Consider the following 16,944-nt stretch of genomic DNA (forward strand, 5'->3'; position numbering starts at 1 on the left):
CTGAGAGGTGGGAGGATAGCAAAGTTACGTGAAGAAATAATGGCTAAATATTTCCCAAGTTTGGCAAAAGACCTAAACCTACAGATTCAAGAAACCTAGTGAAACTGCAAATAGGGTGAACCCAGAGAAACTCACGTTAGGACCTTCCATAGTCAAACTTCTGACAACTGAAAACAGTAAAAATTCTTGAAAGCAACCCGAGATGCCACTTTGGTTATGGAGAAAACCAATGGCATGACACTGGATTTCTCTTCAGAAACTATGGAGGCCCAAAGCATGTGGTAGAAACAGTTTTTAAATGAAGAAAGCCAAGAGCAGCCAGCTCCGAATCTTGCGTGCTGTGAATGTATCCTTCAGGAATGAAGGCAAAATCAAGAGATGCTGAGATGAAAGAAAACAAAGGGAATTTTTGGCCTTAAAAGAATAGCTAATGATATTTTCTAAACAGAAAAATAATAAAAGAATAATAAGAAAAAGAATAAGAAAATAATAATAATAATAAAAGAAATACAAGAAGGCATCCTTGAAATACTGGGAAGAGAAAGTGTACAGTGTAAATAAAAATGTAAGTGTACTGTCCTTGAATTTTCTAAATTATGTTTGGTAGAAGCAAAACTTCTATCTGTCTGATGAGGTTCTCACTGTACATAGAGGAAGCACTTATAACAATGATACTCTAAATGGGGAGGGTAAAGTGCATAAAGGGAGATGTGTTAGCTTGGGGTGCCATAATAAAAAGGCTGCAACCTGGGTGGCTTAAACAGAAATTTCTCAGTATTCCAGAGGCTGGAAGCCTTAAGGTCATGGTCAGGTGCCCTCAGGGTTGGTTTCTTCTGTGGCCTCTTTCTTTGGCTTGCAGGTGGCTGCTGTCTTGTAGTGTCTTCGCATGGCCTTTCCTCTGTGGGTGTGAAATCCTGGTGTCTTCCTCTTACGAGGACATTCGTCATACTGGATTAGGGCCCTATCCTTGTGATGTCCCTTAACCTTAATTATCTCTGTGAAGGCCTTATCTCCAAATATTATCACATTGTGGGTGTGGGCCTGTATGTATGAATTGGAGGGATACTATTCGATTCATAACGGGATGGAAGACTTCTACCATTCGCACAAGCGTGTGAGACGATGATGCCAATAAGCTTTGATATATTCTGATGTACCTAGAGCAACCTCTAAAAAGCTGTAGGAGCTATAAATAAAAAATACAATAAATAAATCAAAATGGAATTCTAAAATAGTTTCAAGTAAACCACAGGAAGGCAGGCAAAAGAAAATGAACAAACAGAATGAACAAGATCCAAAAAATAAGTACTAGAGCTTAACATGTCAATATTACATTATGTGTAAATGGTTATGCTAATTAAAGGAGACTGGCAGAGTAGATTAAAAAACATCACCTGATTATATGCTTTCTATCAGAAATTCACTTCAAATATATTGATATAGACAGATGGAAAGTGAAATGATAATAAGACATATTATGCAAACATTAATCAAAAGGCAGTTGTGGCTGTTTTAATATCCAATCATTTAGATCTCAGAGTAAAGAAAAAGATTGATTTTTAAGAGTCAATCCACCAAAAGACCCATCCTAAGTATACATATCAGGCTACAGATGTCCACAATATATGAAGCAAAAATACTAGAACTGAAGGGAATAGATAAATCCACAATTAGATTTGGAGACTTCACAACTCAGTCAATAATCAATAGAACACCTAGGCAGAAAATCACTAAAGATATAAGAACTCAACACTACTATTAAGTAAAAGTACATAATGCATAGTATAGAACATTTCAGTTAATAGCAGAATACACATTCTCTTCTTAGAACATGTACCAAGTTAGACCGTATCCTGAGCCACAGAGCAAACCTCATCAAATTTAAAAGAATTGAAACCATACCAAATGTGTTCTTCTACCAAAAGACTCAAACTAGAAATCAATAACAAAGATAACAGGAAGATATCCAAACATTTGGAAAGCAGACAACATACTTGTATATAATCCTTGAGTCAAAGAGGAAGTCTCAAGGAAAATAAAAAGATACACTGAAGTTAATGAAAATACATTTCAAAGCTTGTGGCACACATCTGAAGTTGTACTGAGAAAGGGAATCTGTAGGACTAAATACATACATTAGAGAAGTAAAAGGGCTCCGATAAATAATTTTAGTTCTCACCTTAATCTAAAAAGCAAAATAGAAAATAAATAAGGTAATGATAACGAGTAGAATCAATTAAATTGGAAACAGAATAACAATAGAGGAAATTGGTGAAACAGGATGTAGTTCTTTGGGAAGATTAATAAAACTGATAAACCTTTATTATTGATGAAGAAAAGAGACAAATTGCCAGTATTAGGAATAAAACAGAATACCACCACAGACTCAATGTCGATAGGGTAATAAGGCAATACTACAAACAACTTTAAACACACAAATTTGACAACTTATTTGAAAGACTAATTCTTGAAGAAGAAAGTACTACAACGTACCCAATATGAAATAGAATATTTGACTAGTCTTCTAGCTATTAAGGAAATTAAATTACTATTTTAAGAGTCCCTAAAAGATCTTCTAGTACAGATGCTTTCACTGGAGAATTCTACCAAAGATTTGAAGAAAAATTAATACCAATTCTACACAGCCTTTTCCAGAAAATACAAGAGCAGGGAACAATTCACAATTTATTTTATGAAGCTGATACTGATAGCAAGCCAAACAAAGACAATAACAATCAAAACCCCAAACTCCAGATTTACAAACTAATGTCCATCACGAATATAGACATGAAAATCTTAACTGAAATGCACTATATCAACAGGGCTAAAGAAGAAAATCACGTATCAATAGATGCAAAGATTTGACAAAAACTAAACACTTCTAATAAAATCTCTCAGAAGAGGAAAGACATTATGGATTGAATTGTGTCCCCCAGGAAAATGTTAAGTCCGAATTGGCGCCTTAGAATGGGACCTCATTTGAAAATTGGGTCAATACAGATGGAGTAAGATGAGGTCATAAAGGAATAGAGTGGGCTTTTAATCCGATTTATGTTCTTTTAAGAAGAGAGACACAGTGCCATGTGATGGGAGGTAGGGAAATCCTGGAGTAGCCGTTAACACCGGAACCTAGGAAGAGGCAAGGAAGGGGTCTACCCATGGTCTCAGAGGGAGCCCAGCACTTCTGACATTGGGCTTCTAGCCTCCAGAACTATGAGAATGAACTTCTCCTCTACGTATTCTATTTCGCGGTACTTTGTTACAGCTACTCTCGGAAACTAATACCGAGGAGTACTTTCTCAATTTGATAACCTAAATCTACAAAAATTCTCGAGCTAACATTAAATGTGAAAGGCTGAATACTTTCCGCCTCACACTAGGGATGAGGCAAGGATGTTTGCTTTCACCACTCTTGTTCAACACAGTGCTGGACATTCTAGCCATAGTGATGAGGTACAAATGAAACAAAAATGTATAAATCCCAAAGGAAGAACTGTAACTGTCTTCTTTGTAGATGACATGTTTACATAGAAAAGTTGAAAGAATCTGTAAAAACTACAACTAATCAGTAGGTGCAGCAACATTGCTGGATTCAAGATAAAAATCGACTTTATTTTGCAAGATGCAAAAGTTTCAGAGCTGTGTTGTACAGCAGTGTGCATATATATCATTGATAATACTGCCCTATACACTTCAATATTAAGAGGAAAATTTTCACCTGAAAAAAGTTGGTTATATTCTTTCACTAGCAATCAGTTTTATGCTGAAAACTACAAAATCATAATGAGGAAAATCCAAGAAGTTCTGAATAAATGGAGAGCGATCCTTTGTGCTTGATGTTTGCTTGATTGAGTTAATGGCCAAATTCAATTCCTTGCAGTTTTGAGACTGACATCCCTTTTTTCTTGCTAGCTGCCATGTGAGGGTTGTCTCAGCTTCTAGAGGCCACCCACACTCCTTGGCTCCTATTCCCCTTTCTCTGTCTTTAAGCTTGTAAACTTTGAGCCCTTCTCATGCTTTGCATTTCTCTTCTGCCTCATCTCTCCAATCCCGCAGGGAAAGGCTTTCAACTTAAGTAAATTAGGTCATTAGGTTGGACTCACCTGGGTAATTTAGGGTCGTTTCCCTATTTTAAAATCCTGTGATTTGTAACCTGAATTTCCTTTTCTGTTTCCTCTTTTTGCTATATCAGATAATCATAGTTTCTGCTGTTAGGACGTGGCCATCTCCCGGGTGGGGGTGGGGGCAGGGGTGAGATTATTCTGCCTACCACATGTGCTAATGGCTTCCCATTGCCCATGACATTGTATAGAGTTTTTTTCAGAAGCTCCTTCCTACCTTTTTGGTTTTACCTCCTACAGCCGTTTCTGGAACTCGGCACAGACCATTTCTTTTAATGGCTTTGCATGCATTCCCAGTGCCTTAGAAACAGCTCTTTCTCTGACTTAACCTTGAAAACTCAGGTCAGACATCAGTTGCTTTGCTCCTAGGAGAGGTAGATACTGTTATCTTCTGTTCCCTTAGCACCATGATTATAGCATTTATTATATTATGGAAATGATTTAGCTCAACATTTGTTTCAACCACTAGTCTGTGATCTTTTCAAGGGCAGAGAACATGTTTTATTCAGTTTTGTATTTGTCATACCTATTGTAGTATTAAGCACACAGTGAGACCTTCATAAAGGCTGAGTGACTTTGTTAATGAACACTTGTTTGAGTAGTAATGAAACATCACCCTTTGAGCTGCAGTCAATCAAGTCCTCAAGTGTGCTAAGGACAGGGACTCCAGATTCATCATCCTTGGTTCAGTATGGATAAGTACCAGTTCTGAAATCAGAATTGATGTATTTGGCATGAAGGTTGGAACAGGCTCAGTGATACTGCATGGGAAGCGTCATTGCTTTGTACTTTTTTTCTAGGTATGTAAAGTAAGGGTGTGAATCTGGGCATCAGCAGACCTGGATGCTATTTCTAAGTGACCATAACCTCTCTCTGTGTCTTCTTTTCTTATATATAAAAATGGAAGGAGATTCAGTTTTATTTTAAAACCATTTATTGAACGCTTAGTCTATTCCAGGTGCTGGGGAATTTAAAGACAAATTAGAAATGGTCCCTATTCTCCAGGTGTATGTGACTGGTAAGGTTGCCCTTACGACGTGGTTGGTTTATTCTTGTTCTGACAATCTATGATGCATTTATCTTTACCTTCCTTGGAGCACATTTGGGAAGAGAGGTGATAACTAACTTAAGTCTGTGGGAAACATATACATGGATAGTGTCCTTGGGCCAGGAAGTAAATCTGAGACCTGATTATTGCCTCTTCTGCTCATTGAGATGACTGTATTTGCTTCATAAAGCCAACAACACCTAGGAAACCACTTTGCATACCTTTGATTTCATCCTGTGTCTCAGGAAGCAACAACTGAATTTCAAAGCATAAGCTGCTTTGAACATTTTAAGATGGTTTGGACATTTAATCCTAGAGACCTCTCTTTCTCCCTCTTTTTTTTTTTCCTTTTGTTACCTCTTCACCTCTTTTTTTCTCTTACATGGAACCCCCTGCTAGGAAGTGCTAAATGGCAATATACTTAGAAGTTTTTCTTGAAGCAATTAAAAAAGAAGAGTTTGATATTTCCTGTTACGGAATTTTAAGAGGTAGATTTTGTGTTAAATTAGTACTTAGCACATTACTTTTTGCTGTTTTTAAGCAATTTTTTCCCCGTACAAATGTCATACTAATCTCTATGTCATTTCTATTCATGAGGAAGAAACATTTGCACAGTGCTTATTCATCCATGAATGCAGTTTATAGTTAAACCACATAATGCCTGATGGTACTATGCTGACAGGCACAGAATAAATATAACAGATTTTGTTTCCTAAAGATTGATCATTTATAGATCAGTTGATAATTTTTTTTTCCAGGTTGCTTCTTACATTGATGATGAGAAATCTTTTACTTTTGTAAAAAGCTATGGATTTCAATGAACCTCTGTCAGCACCACAGGCCTACCTACTCAATATCACTTTTTATCTTGCACGTCTTTTCCAGAAAAGATAAGAAATAATATTTGCCCCTATTTTTAAAAATCATGCTGAAAATAGTAGAGGTGGGGGCCAAGGTTTTGAAAGAATGGGTTTGTTAGTGACAACTTGTTAGTACAACAATATGCTGGCCTTGCAAATTTCTAAGAAAACAGAGAGCGTTTTTACTTAATTTGTGTTTTAATATTTCAGTAAGTACCAGCTTTTTATGTTTAAATATTATATATATGTATTTTTTTTTGTTATCAAGCATCTTTGTTTCCTCCCCCTGCCCCCTCACTTTGTTTTTGATGTATTTTATGAAATGTATAGTCTGACTTTCATTAGGCTATTACCATTCTCTCCGATTTTATTCAGAAATTAATTTCTACCACGAGTTAAAAGATTGCAGTGTAAAGTAATTTGGTATAATGTCTCTTTACGTTTAATTTATTAAGTTTATTTTATAGAGAAGTAGTTCATATATAATATGCTTGAGTGAATGTAAGTTTTACCGCAATGGCTTATATTCTATAGTTCAGAAGAGTTATTTAGTGGGTCCAAAAATAGTTAATATGAGACCTTCTGTGGGTCACAGCATTCTGGTTATAACTGTTATATTAAGGGTGATAAATTTATTTATTTATTTATTTATTTATTTATTTATCTTTTTTTTTAATGTTTATTTATTTTTGAGACAGAGAGAGACAGAGCATGAACGGGGGAGGGTCAGAGAGAGAGGGAGACACAGAATCTGAAGCAGACTCCAGGCTCTGAGCTGTCAGCACAGAGCCCAATGCGGGGCTCGAACTCACGGACCGTGAGATCGTGACCTGAGCCGAAGTCGGACGCTTAACCGACTGAGCCACCCAGGTGCCCCAAGGGTGATAAATTAAAAAAAAAAAAAACAAAAACAAAACAAACAAACAAACAAAACTATGTTCTATTAATTAGACCAAAAGACTTAACTTGATTTACTTGGATCGATAAGCTTCCTAAATTCTGTAGTAGGCTTCACCATGAGCATATTAAGTGAAACAAAGTTTATTTCGTTATATTAACCTAGTTTTAAATTATTTTGGTATAAGGCAGTTTTAGGAATAGTGACTTTATTTTCCACAATGATTGAAAGGGATAGCCATATGAATAATCCTATATCATTTATGTTAGCTTTTGAATGTCTCCATGGTTATACTTTTGCATATACAGATTGTTAAAAATTCACTTCAAAGTAGGAAGTCCCGCTTGGAGACACTAACACAGGAGGGTACGATGAATACAGTCTGTCCACGTGTGTCAGTGTCGGCCCCAGTAAAACTCTCAAGTTACTCTTTATGTGTTTGATTTCAAGCTTCCCTGCTTCATGTGAAATACGAATAAATACGGAGTAGGATGTCAACAAGGCAAACAGTTAAGCAGATGCTGTAGGTGTTTCATGAAACATGAAAGTGAGATTTGAAATGCCTACAGGTAATCTGGGTGTTGCTGATAGTGGGGAGTAAACTCGTCACTTTTGAAGTAGCATCCTGGTTTGAAAACTCTGACTTCTATTCAACTTTTTTTTTCTCACCTTCACTGTAATAGTGATTCCAGGCTTTTCTTTTCCTAGGAGGGTATCAGAGTATGTTTCTTGCTTAAGTACATTCTTGAATTAGTTACTCCATGGCTTTGACTGGACAGGGAGGAGACAAGTGAAATAGTTGACAAGTGTCTGCCAATCTAAATGACAAATAGCTTTTTTTTTTGGTGTGGTAGGAATCAGAAATTCTGAATGTTTATAAGTGAGTAAGCTGTATTCACAAGTGTACAAATGAAGAAGATTTTTTTTTAAACAATATTTGTTTTCATTTAAAAATGTTGTGTTTGGTTTTCTTATTGTCATAGGAAATGTTCTATTGTGTCTTAAGAAAATGGTATTATATCTTGGTATGTGACTTAAACTTGTTCTTAATGTTTATAATATTTTGCTTTTGGTTATTGGACAAAACTTTGTCTTTAAAGTTCGATTTTTTCAAAGGCCACACACACACACACACACACAATCATACATACAAACACATATACAAAGAGATAAACACAGTTATATATCCTAAAATTTTCTTTCCCCTACTTTTTAAAAAACAGATGATATTCTTGCTCAAAGCTTTCTAAATCACCACTGGAAAAAAAATTGTATTAATTCCCATTAAGGTAGTTTTTCTATAACCAAGGTAAGCAATTGTCTATTGGCAGTGATGTCCTAATTACATTAGTGTACTGTGATTATGCCAGTGGGTTTATGAAAAGAGGTGGTTTGGTCAAGATGAAAATGTTCATTTAAAAATAATGATGAAACTCTTAATTGAACTTTGAAGCTTAGGAAATTAGGATGCATTTCAGTGGTTTGAGAAATTTTCCTAAGACTTTTCTTTTCAATACATACATTTGAGTTCTCCCTCTTTAAATCTTTTTTTTTTTTTTTTTTTTAAAGTTTATGTGCTTTATCTTGAGAGAGAGTGAGAACCAGCGCAGGAGAGGGAGAGAGAGAGGGAAGGAGACAGAGAATCCCAAGCAGGCTCTGCACTGTCAGTGCAGAGCCTGGTGTAGTGCTTGAACTCATGAACCGCGAGATCATGACCTGCGCTAAAACCAAGAGTTAGACTCTTAAGCGACTGAGCCACCCAGGCGCCCCTTCCCTCTTTAAATATTGCCCGATTTCTGCTCTTTGTAAAAGTTTAAAGTGAGGCTTATCCAGTGGTGTGTGGGTAAATGTTTAATGGCCAGCTCTCTGGGTGGGGGCAGATGGGATGATTGGCAGCATTTGCTGATTTCTGCATTGTGTTACTTCCCACAGGGCAGATTCTAGCTACCAACACAATGTTGCTGGACACAGAGCACAGAAGTGATGGACATAGTCTGGTTTATCCCATCACTGCTCTCACAAATAAGATTATGTATCATGAATGATTTTGCACATGATATTCTTATGTTGTATTTATGATTAGAATATAACAAATATGAAATATTTGTGAGCATATCTCATTGTGATATTCTAAACTAGAATACTGACCATGCATAACTGCCTTTGTTTTTTTGTTTTTTGTTTTCCTGTTTATCAGTTGGGTGGAAAGTTTTGGACATGAGGGGCTTGGATTATTATTGGACATTTTGGAAAAACTGATTAGTGGCAAAATGTAAGTATATTCATTTTTATTTTCAATTAAGCTACATTTGCATGTCCAGCGATAATCCCAACAGTGATGTTTTTTATGCCAATGCAGACAAGAAAAAATTGTAAAGAAGAAGCAGCATAAAGTCATACAGTGTCTAAAAGCTTTGATGAATACACAGGTATGTACATAGGTAATTACATTGTATTCGTTCTTCACTGGTACTTACAGAATTCGTATAAAATAGAGTTGTGTGTAGTACAGAATTTGCACTGAAGTGATGTACTGCTTTGATAAGCTATTGAGTACAAATCCTTGTGGGTGGGTTGATCCTCCCTTTCTACCCTCCTTTCTGTTCCCCCCTCTCTCTTCCTCCTTCCTTCTCAATTTTCAGAAGTATAGCAAAAATAAGCTTTGAAATCATACATGATAATTGAACGTGATCTGCAGTAATATTTATTATCAAAGAATCAAGTGGGAAAGAATTAGTTTTCACAGCCTAGAAATTTAAATCTACAATCAAATTAATGTAAAAAGGTGTGAAACGATTAGAAGCAGGTCCCAAAAATGGAGCAATGATGCTTCATACAAGTAATATTGAAACCAAAGGCAATATGGCAGGTCTGCAGAGTTTGCAGATTTGAAGAGGATACGTAAGAAGAAAGGAACACTTGAAGCTCCTAACTGAAGTTAGATTTTTCGGACAGTGTTCCCATTTTTAAATATTGTATACTGTTAATTGCAGAAATTGGCTCTATCACATGCCATGTCTTTAGCTTCAACATCTAAACATATCTACCTCATGATGGGTACAGTAATGATCGGTGTTTTAGTTGCCATTAGACAGCAGGAGAGGAATTTTACCTGTGGTGTTAGGATGATTTGTGTTTCACAGCAAAACTGCCTGTATATTTCTGATTAATTTCAAATTTTTAATATTTTGTCTTACATTTTAAAAATAAGCCTTTAGAGCCTTACACACTTAAGTACTGGTACTTCAGTTATTAACATTCATATTTCTTTCTATTAAATGTAGCAAATACTTCTATTTTCCTTTTTTTCTTTTTTTTCTAATGTTTATTTTTGAGGGAGAGACTGAGTATGAGAGGGGAAGGGGCAGAGAGAGAGATGGAGACACAGAATCCAAAGCAGGCTCCAGGCCCTGAGCTGTCAGCACAGAGCCTGATGCAGGGCTCTAATTAAGGAGCTGTGAGATCATGACCTGAGCCACAATTCGATGCTTAACTGACTGAGCCACCTAGGTGCCCCAATATTTTTTAATCCTTCACGTCTTATTTATTTTTCAGCATTTTCTTGAGCTGAGATTTCTGTTTTTACACAATGAGATATTTTTCACCTCCCTGCCTTCTCCAATCAGATATGATTTTCTTTCTTTTCTTTTCTTTTTTTTAATGTTTTGTTTTTTGAGAGAGTGTGAGTGGGGGAGGGGAAGAGGGAAAGAGAGTAGAGGATCTGAAGTGGGATCTGCCCTGACAAGCTGACAGCAGCAAGCTCCTTGTGGGGCTCGAACTCACGAAATGTGAGATCACAGCCTGAGCCAAAGTTGGACGCTCAACTGACTGAGCCACCCAGGCGCCTCTAATATGATTTTCAAGGGGAATATCTGATGTAGAAATCCTCTTTATATTGTTACATATTCACATATATTCTATATTTGAACGGATTGTTCTGTGAGAATTAGTTTTTAGTTAGACTACATATTCTTTTTTACAATATGTCTTAAGAGTAAACGAAGAAAGCGATTTTTCTATCCTGAGGACATAATATTGCTTTAGAGAGGCTCCTTGTAAATTGAGAATATAGAAATTGGAAATTTCCCTGATGATAAGGCTGACAGTAGAGAAAATCCGGGAACATTTTTTTAAACTAAAGGGGCATGTGGATCATTCTTTGATTTTGGGAAGAATACCAGGATTAAAGTGAGATGAGGTAGTGTACAGAAGCAATTTCCTACTTCAGACTGACCTGGGGAGGGAGTCAACTTTATGTATTTAGGTTCTGATTGATACAGTGTGTTCCCTTATAATGGATTGCTTTTGCTTATAGTTTGTATCTGTGGAGCTGGAATCTATTTCCATTTGTGTTGATGGCTATCATCTGTGCTAATAAGAATAAAAAGTTGCTGATACTTGAAATTATTCTATTTTCTGAATTCTAAACTTAATAATATATGAAATACTTTTTTGGTAAAGTCCCCCTCCTCCCCAAGATTTGTTGATGGTTTTTCATTTATGTCACTGTGTACTCTTTACAAGAGTTCCTCGAATAATGAAAAAAATAGAGGCTCTGAGAGGGGAAAAAAAGTGGTACCTTCTTAGGTACTGGTAATTATGTAATTAATGAGTAAATCTGGTAACAGATGAAAGTGAGTTTCTTATAACACTAAATTGGACTAAATAGTATTTCCTAAATGGAAAAAGATTTTGAATATTAGGGGAAACAATAAAATGATGAAAAGTTAAATATGTTTAAGAGGTGAGTAGAACAGGGGCTACATTTTGGTCTGTTAACATTTTGTGTGTTGCTTTAAGGTGTGCATCCCCCAGCATAGGTGTTTTGCTCCTGAAGCCAGCCCCCTTCCCAGTGTTATCTCTGCTACTGGGATTAACTCACCATAGGTAGCTAGTGATTGAGGATCAGGATTCATGCCCTATTGAGTATCGTACACAAGGATTTAGGGCCTTCACCTTCCCCTACCTAACACTTTTCCAGTGGCTTGACATTCTCTCTGTTAGGTAATAATGGGCCTCAAGTAGAAAGCAAATGGAACCTGGCTTTATTCCTCGATTTAGAACATATGAGTTTTCATAGAAACCAGAGTGGCCCCTTGATATTCAGTAGAGAGACACCTTAGACCTTCCAAAATTTGTCACCGCCTCTCTAACGTTCTGATAGGCTTCATTTAATGCATTTTAAATGGTAGCACTGGTAAGTTGATTATTTCTTTCACAGAGTCAACAGTTTTTGTTTGCTTTGCTTTGTTTTTTAAATAATTGAACAAGAGTAATTTTAATGAAGTAGGCGGCAATTCTGTCTTTAGTTCTAGGTGCTCAGTGGTGGTAATCTGGCCTCATTCCAGTCTTAAAATGAGCGCGGCATGTTTTTATGTTAGCAAAGTCAGAATACTGCCGATGGTGGAGGCTTGGAGTTTAGGAAGTGCTAGTGAAAATTCTGAAATCAGAGAATGCTCATATTTTGCTCTCTACGCATAATGGTTTAGTGCTAGAGGGCTTCACAGAGAAGGTAGTTAGTATCACTTGGAGGAAATCACCATGAGTTGTTTTGAGTATTTGGAGGAGCCACAGGACTCTGATTCCAGACGGGCAGGAGTTGGCTAAGGACATCCAAGTGGGTGGGAAATGAAAGGGAAATGCTTTACTGAATCCTCTGGTTTCTCAGGACAGAGCCAGCTCTTTGGCACTTGGTAATCATTGACTGATTGGCTTTTTGAATTGCATCTAAGTGGTACTTTATAAACCTCTGACAATTCCCTATAATGGTTATTGAAGAACATTGTAGTCCTTGGCCCCATGCCTGCTTTCTCTTTCTTTGTTTCCAGTTAGGAGACAGCCCAGGGCATCACAAAAGGGATCATTTCCTGACTGGCTTAGCTATCTATTTGTAAACTTTTCCCTGCCACCAAAAAGACGGAGATGTCTCTCCAGAAAGCATATCCTGGGCGCTCGGCCCTTCTGCCTGTGCTGCTTCCTTGGTACCTGTGTTCCTTAGATAGTGGTTGAAAACAAATGCAGTGTTTTCAGCAGTGTGACGGCTTCTTTATATAAATGACGTAGGCACGATAGGAAAATTAGAAATAAGATTTCATACCACTCACAGCATTTGGGTCTAAGCTTGTTATAGATTTAACTTTGATAATTATATCTAGTGTTAACTTTGAGTTAAGCTGTAGTTCATAGGTCTGTAATTGGGATTAAAGTCCTTTTTAGTGTTCAGTAGTAATTCTAATCAACCAATTTCTCACTCTTTAGAAGGATCCTTTGGGATACATAGAAGATAAATCATATTGTTTTATTGCTTCTATTTATCCTCTGTTATTTGATACTTATCTCCCATAGATTGTAAGTGGGCCCTAAGAGATGTATATATCCTCAAATCAAAACACGAAGTCATTAACATGACTCCTTATCTTCTAATTGGATGTGGCATCCTGGCAGTAGCAAACAAACTTTATCCTTGTCCAGCATCATCCCATTTATATAATGTGTTTACAACTGCATTGTCTTTCTGATGATAAAATACCAGTCGGATCAGAGTATCTATGCTCCTCATGGCAGTTTCTACACGGGATCTGTCCAAATCTTCTTTCAACTTGTGCCCATTTTATGAACTCAGCATTACTATCTAGGTGTGTGTTATGTAATGTGGTCACCACCTGTGGCTATTGAGCACTTGAAAGGTGGCTTGTCTGAACTGAGATGTGTTGTAAATATAAAACATGCATTGGGTTTTGAATACTTAGTTATTTTTTCTTCCTGTCTCATCAATAAATGTTTTATATTGATTATGTTGAAATGATAATATTTTAGATATACTGGATTAATTTGATTAAAATTTTACTTTTTTATTGGAAAACTAGATATTGTGTGGGTGGTTTTCATTATATTTCTCTGGGTTAGAGCTGATCTGTGTATTTACTTGTGTGGTATATCCCTTACCAACCATCCTTCCCAGGAAAGCTCCTTATGGCCTCAGTGTCCGGTACAAAAACTGACTTTTTATTTTGTGTGTTTCTGTTGGGAAATCTCCATTTTCCTCACTGTTTCTCCCTTTCTCCAGTTGGATACTTAGCTTTCTTAGTAATTGTAAGTCATACTATTGTAAAATCACCTTTGAGGAGTTATGTTTGGTTGTCTATCATAGTTTTTGATGTGAATAAGTCTATGAATTTTTTCCAAGATGTTATACATTCCTTATAGTTTCTAGCTTGTACAAAGTAAAAAAAAAATATTATCCTATAAACTTTTTTAATAACTGTATTTCCTCTAGGGCACTATTTTTTTTCCCCCAATAAACTGCTAACATTTAACCTCTTATTTCCAAAATGTTATAGTATGGCTTGGAAAGAATTATGAGTGAAGAAAGGAGTCTTTCTCTATTAGCCAAAGCCATCGATCCCAAGCACCCAAGTATGATGACAGATGTGGTAAAACTCCTCTCTGCAGTATGCATTGTAGGGGAGGAAAGCATGTAAGTCCTCTCAACTCATTTCTCTAATTATATAACAATATAATTTGATTTACTTAATGTTTTCATTATTCTATTTTAGACCAGAATTTACTGTTAATAAATGAAGTATTACTTAAGCAGCTGATTTAGATTCATAATTGTCTGAACAGAAATGTTTGAGTAATAATTATTCTCAATCAGTATAGTAGTTATGGGCTAACCTTTTTCTATGAAAAACTTATTTCTTCATCGTATTTAAGTTGTTCCGAATTCAAACCCTAAATAAAAATTCTCAACAAAGACTTAAAAAAATATGCAAATGGTTTCTGTTTCTTAAGTGATTTTTGTTTTCCAGATAGAGTTAATTCAAATTGTAGGTCATGCAATTTCCCTTGTAAAAGCAAACATCATATTATTTGAAAATCTGTTTGTAAGGCAGATTTTAAAAATGCTATTTGTGGGGCACCTGAGTGGCTTAGTTGGTTGAGCCTTCGACTCTTGATTTCAGCTCAGGTCATGATCTCATGGTTCATGGGCTTGAGCCCCCGAGCCTCCCCACTCGCCCCACTCGGGCTCCATGCTGGCAGCCTGGAGCCTGCTTTGGGAGTTTCTCTCATTCCCTCTCTCTTTGCCCCTCCCTAGCCCATGCTCACACTCTTTCCCTCAAAATACATACATAAACTTAAAAAAATAATAAAAGTGCTATATGTAATAGTACTTTACTGGTTGAGGGTAGTCTTTGACCATAAAATACATCCTGAAGTTTTAAACTTTAAAGACATTATCCACACATATTAGGATTGTAAGCAAAAGACCATTACATACATATTAAAAGATAATTATAAAGATAAACCTCCACCCCCCTTTTTTTTCTTTTTTGAAAGATTGGGATTCTTATTACAGGAAGCATTTAAAAATTATTTAAAATATCTTTTAAAAAGGGTGAAGATATAAAAACAGAACAACCTACAGAGTAAATAAATAGCCCTTTCATAAAGGCTAGGTAGAGAGGCCTGTAAGCAGAACCTCCCGCATGCATTTGATAATTGTCCTTGTGGCGACCCTCCTGGGCCTGGCAACTGTTGAGCTGCTCTGTGTGGATTATTGGAGAGTCAGCAGGCAAGACTCAGGCCCTGCCCTCGGCTGCACGGGTAGCTATGGTGTGTGTCCACAGACAGGGATGTCCCCCCGTGGCTACATGAGTAGCTACAGCGTGTGTCCACGGACAAGGATGTCCCCCCGCAGCAACACGGGTAGCTACGGCGTGTGTCCACGGACAAGGATGCCCCCCGTGGCTACATGAGTAGCTACAATGTGTGTCCACGGACAAGGATGTTCCCCCGTGGCAACACGGGTAGCTATGGCATGTGTCCACAGACAAGGATGTCCCCGTGGCTACACGGGTAGCTACGGCGTGTGTCCACGGACAAGGATTCCCCCATGGCTACATGAGTAGCTACAGTGTGTGTCCACGGACAAGGATGTCCCCCTGCGGCAACACGGGTAGCTACGGCGTGTGTCCACAGACAAGGATGTCCCCCTTTGGCTATGTGGGTAGCTACGGCGTGTGTCCACAGACAAGGATGTCCCCCCATGGCTACACGGGTAGCTACGGCGTGTGTCCACGGACAAGGATGTCCCCCTGTGGCTATGTGTGTAGCTACGGCGTGTGTCCACGGACAAGGATGCCCCCCGTGGCTACATGAGTAGCTACAATGTGTGTCCACGGACAAGGATGTCCCCCCGCGGCAACACGGGTAGCTATGGCGTGTGTCCACGGACAAGGATGTCCCCCTGTGGCTATGTGGGTAGCTACGGCGTGTGTCCATGGACAAGGATGTCCCCCTGTGGCTATGTGGGTAGCTATGGCGTGTGTCCATGGACAAGGATGTCCCCCCGGGCAAGACGGGTAGCTAGGTGTGTGTCCACGGACAAGGATGTCCCCCTGTGGCTATGTGGGTAGCTATGGCGTGTGTCCACGGACAAGGATGTCCCCCTGTGGCTACACGGGTAGCTACGGCGTATGTCCACGGACGAGGATGTCCCCTGTGGCTACGTGGGTAGCTATGGCATGTGTCCACGGACAAGAATGTCCCCTGTGGCTACGTGGGTAGCTACGGCATGTGTCCATGGACAAGGATGTCCCCCTGTGGCTACACGGGTAGCTACGGCGTGTGTCTACGGACAAGGATGTCCCCTCGCGGCTGCACAGGTAGGTGTGTGTCCACGGACAAGGATGTCCCCCTGTGGCTATGTGGGTAGCTACGGTGTGTGTCTGTGGACAAGGATGTCCTCTCGTGGCTGCACAGCTAGGTGTGTGTCCATGGACAAGGATGTCCCCAGCAGCAGCGCCAGCACGTGAAGCCAGGTACAGCTGCACCACATTCCCTTAACTGTTTCAAAAAGACCATAGTAACTTTATTGTAAAAACCCTAAGAGGGTATTTAATATTGACACACAAGATGCACCTAGTGCTTCCCCCTCCGCCTTTCTTCCTCTCCTCCTCCTGCTCCATTCTCCTCCTCCCTCTTTCCACCCATTTCTTGTGTCTTCTCTCTTCC

At 38.2% G+C, this 16,944-nt stretch overlaps 1 protein-coding gene and 1 long non-coding RNA gene across 6 annotated transcripts in view; one reads left to right on the forward strand and one right to left on the reverse strand.

The window, feature by feature from the left end:
• DIAPH3 (diaphanous related formin 3) overlaps nt 1–16,944 on the forward strand; it is a 516,220-nt gene that overhangs the window by 128,759 nt on the left and 370,517 nt on the right. For all 5 annotated transcript variants that reach the window (XR_013550080.2, XM_078433000.2, XM_078433008.2 and 2 more), the window contains 3 exons: nt 9,125–9,199; nt 9,287–9,356; nt 14,268–14,404. Coding sequence is in view for 4 of the 5 variants with exons in the window: in XM_078433000.2 (XP_078289126.1) it covers nt 9,125–9,199; nt 9,287–9,356; nt 14,268–14,404 (282 nt within the window). In the remaining variant the exon portion in view is untranslated. The remainder of the gene's footprint in view (nt 1–9,124; nt 9,200–9,286; nt 9,357–14,267; nt 14,405–16,944) is intronic.
• LOC144612911 (uncharacterized) lies at nt 505–11,888 on the reverse strand. The gene is made up of 3 exons (XR_013550083.1): nt 11,810–11,888; nt 4,339–4,486; nt 505–898 (listed from the first exon to the last, which is right to left on the reverse strand). It is a non-coding gene; the product is annotated as an uncharacterized LOC144612911 (long non-coding RNA).

This window comes from Panthera onca, chromosome A1 (genome assembly GCF_046562875.1).
Source record: "Panthera onca isolate mPanOnc1 chromosome A1, mPanOnc1 haplotype 2, whole genome shotgun sequence".
Classification (NCBI taxonomy): Eukaryota; Metazoa; Chordata; class Mammalia; order Carnivora; family Felidae; genus Panthera; species Panthera onca.